This window comes from Sorghum bicolor, chromosome 6 (assembly GCF_000003195.3).
Source record: "Sorghum bicolor cultivar BTx623 chromosome 6, Sorghum_bicolor_NCBIv3, whole genome shotgun sequence".
In the NCBI taxonomy this organism is placed as follows: domain Eukaryota; kingdom Viridiplantae; phylum Streptophyta; class Magnoliopsida; order Poales; family Poaceae; genus Sorghum; species Sorghum bicolor.
Genome location: NC_012875.2, coordinates 40,393,894 through 40,405,331, shown reverse-complemented (window position 1 = coordinate 40,405,331; position 11,438 = coordinate 40,393,894). Strand labels below are relative to the sequence as shown.

Here is an 11,438-nt window from a genome sequence, read left to right as displayed (position 1 = left end):
TGTCATCAATTACCAAAAAGGGGGAGATTGAAAGCCCAAGTTTGGTTTTGGTAATTAATGACACCAAGTTGCTAATGCCTTTTGTTTAAGTGATTTGAGTTAGGCATAGCAACACATGTGATGAAGGTGCATGGTGGCATGGAAAGATGGCCACATGATTACAAAGGGATGAAGCATGAAGTGAAGATCATGGTGATAGATGAGGAGCAAAAGTTATCAAGGCAAAGGTATAAACATAGGGTTTTACTTTTGCCGGTCTAAGATGAGTAGAGAAGTGATTGACCGGGTTTAGGATAGATAGCCGACTATCAAGAGGGGAAATCACGGTCATCTCTCGAATCAAGTGCTACTAGGTCCATATCTTGAGCATATGCATTAGGATCTAGTAAAGTGCTAACTTAACTCCTTTGGTGAAAATGTTTGTGAAAAGCTAACACACGTGCACTTTGGTGGTGGACACTTGTTGGTGTTAGCACATTTACAAAGGAGGTGGAGTTCCTAAGGTTGAGAGGGGTGTGGGTTCCTCTCATTCGGCGCTTTTGAGAAAAATAAGTGTATATTTTCTATTGCGCCGGTGGGAAATTTGGAAAAGTCGCGGGAGTGTTTTCTCTCTGAGAAACACTCACCGGACGCTGAGTGCGAAGGACCGACGCTGGCCTCAGAGTCCGGTGTGCTTGACCCTGCTAGGGTTGAGCACCGGACGCACTCTGAGAGCGTCCGGTGTGCGGGCGTTTTTGCGACCCTCTCTGCGCATGGGTCCGGTGAGCACCGGACGCTACCGGTGCTTAGCGTCCGGTGACCCGCAGGTTTGCGGAACTCTCTGCGCATGAGTCCATTGTGCACCGGATGCGTCCGGTGTGGACCTGCAGAGCGTTCGGTGGTCTGCAGGTGACCGTTAGGATCTGACATGCGAGATTCAAGAAGGACACGTGGCCAACCCTTGTGCACCGGACGCAGGTGGCCGAGCGTCCGGTGCTCACTTGGTAGCGTCCGATGCCCCCGTTTTCAGCCTAGTGAAAGTGGCCAACGGCTAGTTTCTTTGAGGGGGTTATAAATAGTTGGTGGCTGGCTTTGGGAGGTTGTCTCTTGTACATTTGATTACTTGAGGCATACATTGAGCTAGAGAACACTCCCTCCACTCATCTCCTTGCTTGATTGCTCATCCTAGTGAGATTGAGTGAGATTCAAGTGCATTGCTTTGAGGGTTGCATTTAGTGGCACTTGTTTCTTGAGTTTGCTGCGGATTTCTTGTTACTCTTGGGTGTTTCCCGACGCCCTAGATGGCTTGGAGTAGAGGTGGTGTCGAGCTCATGATTGGAGATTGTTTCGAGCCTCACCAAGTGATTTGTGAGGGGTTCTTGAGCCTTCCCCGCGGGAGATCGCAATTGGCTACTCTAGTGGATTGCTCGTGGCTTGGAGGATCCCCATCTTGTGAGTGGATGTGCGGCACCCGCTAAGGGTTTGGCTTTGGATTGCCAATTAGCTCGTGATCCATCAAGTGGGTGTATCGCCACAACAAGGACTGGCTTGCCGGGAAGCAAGTGAACCTCGGTAAAAAATCTTGTGTCATCTCTTGCCGAGGATTCTCTTATAGTTGTGATTGTTTGATTGGCTATATTTCTACTCTACAACATCGGTATAACAATCACTCACCTCTCCTTTACTTTTGTGCTTACCTTGCTAGTTGTGTAGCTTGTTTAGCATAGTTCTCTTATTGTTGTGCTTTAGTGTTTAGCCTTGTACTAGTTTGTATAGGTGGCTTGCATAGCTTAGTTGAGCTAGTGCTAGATTTGCTTCGCCATTTGTTTTACTAACTTGCTTGCTTAGTGAAGTTTGTAGAAATTTTAATTAGGCTATTCACCCCCCTCTAGCCATTTGGACCTTTCAAAGTCACATACCATAGTCGATGCAGGAAGATGTTCACAGTGCGGTCCATGTACATTCACCAGAAGGAAGACGAAGCAGAGGCATCGGTTCAAGAGCACAGAAAAGTAGACGATGTAGACCGACAACAAGCGGCCATGTTAGACACTCCCCAAAAACTCATCACCCAACATACCTGAGCAGGTACCGCAGATGCGGGGTGTGGTTTAGGAGATCAGCTCTTCCAATCCTTTGTGCGTGCAGAGGACTGGAATGAGAAAACTTAGAAGCAACTCAACAATGACAAGAGGGTACAATAATGTTATGTGTCTCGTAAGCGAGACCGACCATGAGCACACCTTTCTTATAGTTATGTGAGGTGGAAGACGAAGTCTAGAGGATGAATTTGGATGTGATGAAGCGTTGTCAAATACTAGTAGCAGCTGCTATTATGAACACAAAAGTTACTAATAACTACAACCATTGCCGTGGGAGTTACTATTTACAAACAAAATTGCACGAACCCGGTATCCAAGTCTCTTATATTGACTCCTACCTTTGATGTGTGACACGTGGCATGTTAAACATATCAAGAGCATATGGGCGTCCTCAATGGACAACTTCAAATCGCTAGCAACATGCAAATAAAATTAAATAAAAGAAAGAGACGAGAAGTAGCAACATACACAACATGCAAAGAAGAGAGAGATAGACAGGTCTTATGGGAAGGTGTGCCAGCCTAGCACTTTGCTTAGTGCTAGCGAGTTTGTTTCATGCAATCTCTCTCCTATACATAGTATAAACCATCTTTCTCACTACCTATTTAAAATCCTATTGAGGACACCGTAACAACTAACAAATCTATCAATTACATGTACAAATATTGTCGAGCTCCAACCAAGCGCCGGTGGATTCCATGGTGTCGTACCAGTAAAGAAGGCGCTGCCGGTAGGTCGAATCGACTTACCGGTCTGCTTTGGCACGACGGCCAATTTCAGGAAGGAGATTCTTACCTTTGAAGTGGTGGGATTCCGAGGCACGTACCATGCCATCATCGGGCGCCCGGGCTATGCCAAGTTTATGGCTATCCCCAACTACACCTACCTGATGCTGAAGATGCCCGGACCCAAGGGCGTCATCACCATCAGCTCCTCCTACGAGCATGCGTACGAGTGCAACGTCGAGTGCGTCGAGTATGGGGAAGCCATCAAGAGCTCCGTCGAGCTTGCCTCGAAGCTCGAGGCCTTGGCCACAGAAGCTCCGAAGCCCAAGTGTCACGCAGGCAGCTTCGAGCCAGCAGAAGGAACGAAAAAGATCCCGCTCGACCCCAGCGGCTCCGACGGCAAGGTGCTGACGATCAGCGCCGACCTCGACCCCAAATAGGAAGCCGTGCTCGTCGACATTCTCCGTGCAAACGCTGACATGTTTGCATGGAGTCCCTCGGACATGCCAGGCATACTGAGGGAATTCGCCGAGCACTCCTTGGAAATTCGAGCCGGTTCCAAGCCAGTGAAACAACGGTTGCGTCGCTTCGATGAGGAGAAACACAAGATCATTGGTGAACAGATCCACAAGCTTTTGACGGCCGGATTCATCAAGGAGGTTCACCATCCCGACTGGTTAGCAAACCCTATATTAGTTAAGAAAAAGAATGGGAAAACGAGGATGTGTGTCGATTATACAAGTTTAAATAAAGCATGTCCGAAAGTTCCTTTTCCATTACCACGCATTGATCAAATTGTTGACTCTACCGCGGGATGTGAAACCCTTTCTTTCCTTGATGCATATTCTAGTGACCATCAAATAAAAATGAAAGAGTCCGACCAGCTCACGACCTCTTTTATCACTCCTTTTAGGATGTATTGTTATGTGACCATGCCATTCGGGCTTCGAAACGCGGGAGCGACATACCGGCGATGCATGCTCCATGTGTTCGGTAAACATATAGGGTCAACGGTCGAGGCGTACGTCGATGACATCGTCGTTAAGTCAAAGAAACAAGGAGACTTGATCTGGGACCTCGAGATCGCTTTCAGTTGCCTGCGCGCCAACAAGATCAAGCTCAACCCCGAGAAATGCGTCTTTGGCGTACCTCGAGGCATGCTCCTGGGATACATAGTTTCCCAGCGCGGCATCGAGGCCAATCCTGAGAAAGTCTCGGCCATCACGAGAATGGGGCCGATCCGAGACGTCAAGGGAGTGCAGAAAGTCACGGGATGTTTGGCGGCGCTAAGTCGTTTTATCTCAAGGTTGGGAGAAAAGGCATTGCCACTGTATCGACTCTTGAAAAAAGTCGAGCGTTTCTCTTGGACCCCCAAAGCTGAGGAAGCCCTCGATAACCTGAAGAAAACACTGACCTCTGCCCCGGTCCTGGTCCCGCCTCATCCCGCAGAACCTCTGCTTCTGTACGTTGCCTCGACGACCCAGGTGGTCAGTGCGGTGGTAGTGGTCAAAAGACAGGAAGAAGGGCATGCGCTGCTAGTCCAGAGGCCGGTCTACTTCATCAGTGAGGTACTCTCAGAGACCAAGGCACGATATCCGCAGATCCAGAAACTAATCTACGCGGTGATCCTTGCCCGACGCAAGCTGCAACACTACTTCCTCGGCCACCCTATCACGGTGGTCTCGTCCTTCCCCTTGGGTGAGATCATCCAAAGTCGGGAGGCCACGGGAAGAATCACCAAATGGTTGGTCGAGCTCATGAGTGAGACCCTCACTTATGCGCCCCGCAAAGCTATCAAGTCTCGAGCTCTGGTGGATTTCGTCGCGGAATGGACGGACTCCCAGCTCCCCCCGGCTCAAGTTCAAGCAGAACTATGGACGATGTATTTCGACGGGTCTCTCATGAAGACAGGAGCTGGGGCGAGCCTGCTATTCATCTCGCCCCTAGACGTTCAAATGAGGTATGTCATCAGAATACATTTTGCTGCATCCAACAACATCGCGGAATACGAGGCCCTTGTCAATGGGCTGAAGATCGCCATCGAGCTAGGAGTTCGGCGCCTCGACGTTCGAGGCGACTCCCAACTCGTCATCGACCAAGTGATGAAAGCCTCCAACTGCCACGATCCGAAAATGGAGGCATACTGCAAGGAGGTACGTCGGCTCGAGGACAAATTTCACGGCCTCGAGCTCGTCCACATCGCCCGACGCTACAACGAGGCAGCCGATGAACTCGCTAAGATTGCGTCGACTCGAGGCACGGTCCCGCCCGACACATTCTCGAGAGATCTGCACGAGCCATCCGTCGACTTGGGCTCGGTGGCTGACGTCGAAACCACCGCCCTCCAACAAACCGACGTCATTGAAGCACTGCTAGCGGCAGCAGAAGTAATGGAGGCAGAACAGCGACCCAGTCGACCGTTCGACTGGCGCACGCCGTTCCTCGACTGCCTGATTCGATGCGAGCTACCAGAAGATCGATCCGAGGCCCGCTGTATCGCTCGACGGGCCAAGTCATACGTAATCAACGACAAAGATAATGAACTATATCGACGAAGCCCGACACGAATCTTAGTAGGGCCTCTACAGAAGGCAGCAGGAGGATACACCCATTTGCTGGTGGCCATCGACAAATTCTCCAAATGGATCGAGGCTCGACCCATCACGAACATCTGCTCTGAGCAGGCCGTCCTTTTCTTCACCGACATCATCCACCGGTTTGGGATTCCCAACGTCATCATAACCGACAACGGCACTCAGTTCACCGGCAAAAAGTTCTTGGACTTCTGTGACCGGCATCACATCTGTGTGAACTGGTCCGCAGTAGCCCACCCTCGAACTAACGGCCAGGTCGAGCGTGCCAATGGCATGATTTTGTAGGGGCTCAAACCAAGAATCTACAACCGGTTGAAGAAATTCGGCAAGAAATGGGTCGAAGAGCTCTCTTCGGTCCTATGGAGCTTAAGGACGACGCCTAGCAGGGCCACGAAATATACCCCATTCTTCATGGTCTATGGCTCCGAGGCTGTGCTTCCAACAGACCTTGAGTATGGGTCTCCTCGACTCAAAGCCTACAATGAGCAGTCAAATAAGGAAACTCAAGAGAACGCGGTCGACCAGCTCAAGGAAGCTCGAGACATGACCCTCCTCAACTCCGCCAGATACCAGCAGAAACTTCAACGCTACCACGACAAGCACGTACGCAAAAGGGATCTGAACGTGGGCGATCTTGTTCTACGGCGGCGACAAAGCAACCAAGGGCGCCACAAACTGACTTCGCCCTGGGAGGGCCCATACATGGTGGTCGAGGTCCTGAAGCCAGGGACATACAAGCTCGCGGACGAAAAAGGGGCAGTCTTCACCAACGCGTGGAACATCGAACAACTACATCGATTCTACCCCTAGAATTTCAAAGCTCTATGTTCCCATGTACATTCTGTACCAAGACCTTGTGAATGAATGCATGAATGGATAAGATCTTTCCCTCGAGTAATTTACTTTTTCATTGGTCAAAATCTCGACGTTAGAAGGGAGTACCAACTATGACCCATCATAGTCGATACCCCCTCGGGGGCTAGCAAGGGGGGACCCCCCCGAGTGTCTAAAAAACCAAGTGGTTTTTTCTTTCCTACCAGTAAACCTCGCACGGTCGAGTAGTAGTGGCACCTCGAGCCCCTTAAGGGCTGAGAGACGACGAGCCTGAGAACTCCTACGCCCCCGGGCTATTGTAACTCTACTCGCTCCCTCACCCTCGAGGCAATCGAGGTCGCCTTAACAAAAAGGAAACAAAAGAGGGTGCGAACAAAGGAATAAGCAAATATTTAGAGATCTTATAAACCACTTAAAAACACAACATTTCCTTAAAGACAAAATAATAAGTACTGTACAAGGGGCCTTAGCACTCAGGACAGGCTCGCAGGCCTCAGTCGGTGTCTCGGCCCTCACCACCCTCATCCACGCCCGAGCTAGTCTCGGGAGGAAGTACTTCCGGCTCGAACAGCTTCTCCAGCCTTTCCTTAGGGGCCTCCGTGTCGTCAATCAAGGCATGGAGCCTCTCCTCGTTCTCCGCGTCGGTCTTGGAAATGTCAGTGACGAAGCCGTGGGACACCACCTCCATATCGTAGGAAAAGCCCGAGGAGACAACCGCCATCGCCCGCTTCACCCCGGTATGAAGGACGTCCCGCACCCGGTCCCTCAGCGTGGCACCTAGGTAATATAGCTGATCGACCAATGCGTCGCCTCGAGCCGCCTCCCTCGACTCGTCCACAGGATCGAGCTCCTAGGAGGCCGAGAGATCGCTTATCGCAGTCCGCAGCCGACCGTTCAAAGCGACCTCCCCTTCGAGCTGAGCCTTGGTGGAGCAGGCCTCGACTTGAGCAGCTAGCAGCTTGTCTTTAAGCCCTACAAAGGCCGACATAGAGAAGTTAGATAACACAAAGCACGCCTTGGAAAAGAAACACGATGATACAATCATACCAAGAATCTTCTCCTCTAGAGCGGTATTCTCGCCAACTAGGTCGGTGTTGGCCCTCTCGATCTCCCTGTAGGAGGGCGCCAGGTCGGTGTTGTTGACACGCAGGTCCTCGATCACCTTGCCCGCCTGCGCCATAGCTCCCTCTTTCTCTAGCAACGCCCTCTTTAGACGTTCGACCTCGTCAGAGAGCCCGCGTGAGCGAGTTCGCTCTGCCTCGAGGTCTTCTTGGGCTTTCTTCTCGGCCTCTTCTGCGGCGCTCCGAGCGATCTCGCTCTTTAGACACTCCACCTTCATCTCTTGGAAGGCCTCTCGGGCAGAGGCAAGGTCAGCTTTGATAAGGACCTTTTCCTTGTCAAGATCGGCGGCTGCATCCTTATAGAATACAGCCTCTTCCCGAGCCTTAGACGCAGCCTCCTCGACCGCTATGGTCCGCTCCCTCAGCAGCGTAGCCTCTTCCACCGCCTTCCTCGAGGTCTCCCGAGCTTCAGCCAGAGCGGCCTCCCTCTCTTTCTTCTCCTTCTCGAGTGCCAAAAGCTCCTTGTAAGCCTTGAGGAGCTTCTCCTGCGACTCTAGGAGTTGGTCCTTGAGGAGAGGGAGTTGCTCCCACCCGCCCCTCATCGCGTGGATAAAACTCGACTTTATACAGGAGGTCTCTTTCAGATCCTACGAGCCAACAGTGGAACAGTAAGAACACAAAACGAAAACGTCCTACGATAACTAATGCCCAAAGACTCTTACAAAGTAAGCTGGACTAAGCCCGTTATTGACGAGGTCGGACAGGAGCCCCACCACGTGCTTCATCCAGAGGTGAAGCTCCTCAAGATGTTCCCACTTTTCGGCCTCCTTCCGTTCATCCATAAAGATGTTAGGCTCGGATGGGTCGGTGGAGGCCCGAATGCGGATCCGATCAGGGCACCAGTTTTCCATCTCCTCCTCCATGCACGCCTTGACACCCCGGATGAGCTCTTGGACAGTCTCGAGCGACCCCCCATGACGCAAAAATAGGTCGATAAGGGAGGGGAATCACCCGTCATCATCCACTGTCTTCCAGGTCCCGGTCTCGTCGGTAGCGCCACCACCAGACGTCCCGGCTTCATCCTCCTCGGCGGGTTTGTGATCCTCCCACGGCCGTCGTTCTTGGAGAAATCCGGGAGCGATCCCCTCGATGCCGTAGATCGTGCCCTTGATCTCGGACTAAGGGTCCACCGGGGTGCGCATCATGCAAGCGAGCGCCACCACGCCATCCGCCCGCCCTGGCTCAGCCGGGATGAAGCGGGCGCTCCTGGACGGAGCCACGCACGGGTCGGTGGACCATAGACCGGCAGACCCTCCTCCCCGGTCTGAGGCTCTTGTGGCGTCGGTGGCACTGGCTGGGGCGGACTGCGTGGCGGTGGCTCGAGCAGCTCTTCTAACTGCTGACTCTTTTGCTGCTGCAGCCTCTAGAGCTCCCGCAGCTCCTGCTGCCGGTCCTGCACCAGCAGCTCCTCAAGCTGGTCCCTTTCTTGCCGCCGCTCCTCCTCTCCTTCTTCTCCTTCCTGCTGCGGTTGTTGCTGCCCCTGCTGTAGCTGTTGCTGCGTCTCCCGCTTGCGCTCTTCTACTTCCTTCTTCCTCTTCTCCTTGACGGAGTGGAGCCCGATGGGCCAAGGCATCCGCTTCGCGACAGGGGAAGCCTCGACCTCCTCGTCCATGGACCGGGCGTCCTTCGAAAGACCGCCACCGCCGGACCCATCACTTATAGTGATAGGATCCCCCTCGACCCCAGATCGGGGAGGCTCGGGGGCTCCCTCCTGCTCTTGGGGGTGAGGCGCCTCAACCCGCTTCGGCAACGGTGGGATGGACTCCCCCACCAACGAACGAGGCGGAGCGCTCTCGACACCCGTCAACGGCTGAGGATCGGAGGAGCCTGTAAGCACTCAAAAGCAAAAGTCAGTCGCCATGATGATCGACATAAAGGTAACACGATATTGGGAATGAACCGCTAACCTGAGTCTTTGGAGGCTGCTCCCACCTTGAGCCTCTTGGCCATCGAGGGCTGGGCCTGTTCGAGCGGCCGCTTCAACCTGAGGAAAGAGGAATAAGCGTAAGAGAAGCCGTTACCCGAGAAAGTGTGAAGACATCGGAAGGTAAGAATCATGACGTCGAAGATCTTACCCCACAGGAAGAGCGACCTGCCTACCAGCGCCTCGACCAGCAGGCCTCGAGCCACCCCGCGTCGAGGCTCTAGGCCCCTCACGAACGGGCGCAAGTCTCGGCTCAGCGTCTCCCGCCTGGCCAGCGCCTGGACTAGTACTCCCACGACCTATTTCCCCCTTGCTCGAGGCCGCGGCGTGGCCATGGGTCAACGGCCCTGTCGCCAGAGACTTAACCCGATGGCCCGCCTTAGACGCGGGAGGAGGTTGGGGGTGGGGGACGGTCCGACCTTGCGCAGGCACTGGGGGGGTGTCGGCACGAGAGCGGCGCGGAGATGACTCCCTCTGTTGACTCTCACGAGGCCCTCTTGGCGCCCCCTTAGGGACTCCCGTCCGCGGGATGTCGACGCCGGTCTGAGGCGGACCCTCGAGGATCCTGTCGAGACGGGACGCCATCCCCTCGAAGTCATCGCTGTCGTCGTCACCATCACCGCTATCGTCCTCATCGGGGATTCTTCCTGAGGCTCCCCCCTCTACCTGGACTTCGCTCGATGAGTCTCCAACGCTTGTCGCACGAGATTTTTCTTCTTTTCCTTCTTCTTTTCCAAGTCCTTTGCGGACTTCAACTTCTCTATGGACTCACGCCTCTTGTCACGATCCATGTCATCCTCCTTCACCAGAGGCTTCGAGGATCGAGCGTCGATCGATCCCTGCATAAGCAAAGATAAGTCTTAAAGGAGGTCAAAGAAAATCGAGAATCAGAACCATAAATAGGAAAAGGACTTACCAGGTTGATCGACGCCTGATCGGGCCTCATAGGGAAGCCGTCGACATGCTCAGGCTGAAAGTCGCCTGCAACGGCCGCCCTGACTCTGGTGGTGACCTCATCGTCCGCAGGCGCTTCATTAGACATCCGGCAAGCCTCGAGATCCCGGGACGAAACGTCGGGACCCATCTCGTCCATCCGCAACGTCCGAGACATCAATGGGAGAACCCTTCGATGATGGATGGCCGAGAGGACGAGAGCAGCTGTCAGGCCTTCCTCACGTAGCTTCTTCAAGGCGTCAAGGAGGGGGTTGAGCCGCGATTGGTAGGCCTGGATGACACCATACTTCTAGTGATCCGGACGCTCCGAGATCAAACGCCCGGTATAGGCAGGGAGGAGGTCATCGTCATTCCATAGGTAGAACCATTGGGAGTCCCACCCGGCGTGGTTCGACGTCAATCCCACTGGGATGTACTCGCGCGGCTTCTCCGCCTTGCTGGTCTTCAACACCAGGTTGAGGCATCCGGCCCGGACCGGCTTCCTCACCCCTGTGGTCCCGTTGGGGGCGTGGAAGAGCGCACGATGGTACAGGTGAAGCCATAGCTCCTAGTGCGGGATCATCCCGATGTAGCCCTCACACACCGCAACAAAAATCGCCGCGGCGGTGATGGCGTTTGGCGAAAAGTGTTGAAGCTCTACACCGTAGTGGTGGCAGAGCGCTCGCATGAAGCGGCTCGGAGGAGAGCCCAAGCCGTGGCGGTGGAACTTGGCGAAGGAAACCACATAGCCCTTGGGCGGCCTTGGTTTCCAGTGGTCCGTCGCCGGCGCGATCCACTCTGGCCGCGACGACGAAGTGCGGGGGCGCAGGAGTCCTTCCTTCTCGAGCTCCAGCAACCGACGCTCCGTCATCGATGACGGGCGCCAGTCATCAGCGGCGATAAGTCTCACCGGCATCTTCAGGATGAAAGAGAGCGGCTCTGCTACTGCTCGAGGGTGCGCGCGTGTGAGATGGCGAGGAGGCAGAAACAAGAGCAAGGGCAGAAGGTGGAAGAAGTGACGGCAGAGAGACCCGAGGATATTTATAGACGGCGACCCACCAACGGACAGATCCGACAGATACGGTAACTCCCCTAGTAAATGCGCCGTCTAACAGTCCTTATTTCTCTCACAGACGGGACGCTACGGATTCTACGCCGGTACAGTGCCGCAACGGCTCCCGCCTAAAAAGACGCGCCCAACGGGCAAAAAGACGAACTGCGGGGGT

General features: G+C 53.9%; 1 protein-coding gene across 1 annotated transcript; it reads right to left on the bottom strand.

Moving 5' to 3' along the window:
* On the bottom strand, positions 8,719–10,321 carry LOC110436458 (UPF0329 protein ECU05_1680/ECU11_0050-like). Its single transcript, XM_021463558.1, has 3 exons — positions 10,196–10,321; positions 9,984–10,118; positions 8,719–8,895 (listed from the first exon to the last, which is right to left on the bottom strand). The coding sequence occupies exons 1-3, from the start codon at positions 10,319–10,321 to the stop codon at positions 8,719–8,721; spliced, it is 438 nt and encodes a 145-aa protein (XP_021319233.1).

Excerpts from the sequence above, each read along its gene's own strand:
- LOC110436458 (XM_021463558.1), bottom strand. The coding sequence starts at position 10,321 with ATGTCTAATGAAGCGCCTGCGGACGATGAGGTCACCACCAGAGTCAGG. Across the intron at positions 10,119-10,195 it reads ATCAGGCGTCGATCAACCTG|GGATCGATCGACGCTCGATC; the intron begins GTAAGTCCTTTT and ends TTGCTTATGCAG. Across the intron at positions 8,896-9,983 it reads AGGAAAAGAAGAAAAATCTC|GAGAAGAGGAAGAAGGAAGT; the intron begins GTGCGACAAGCG and ends CACTCCGTCAAG.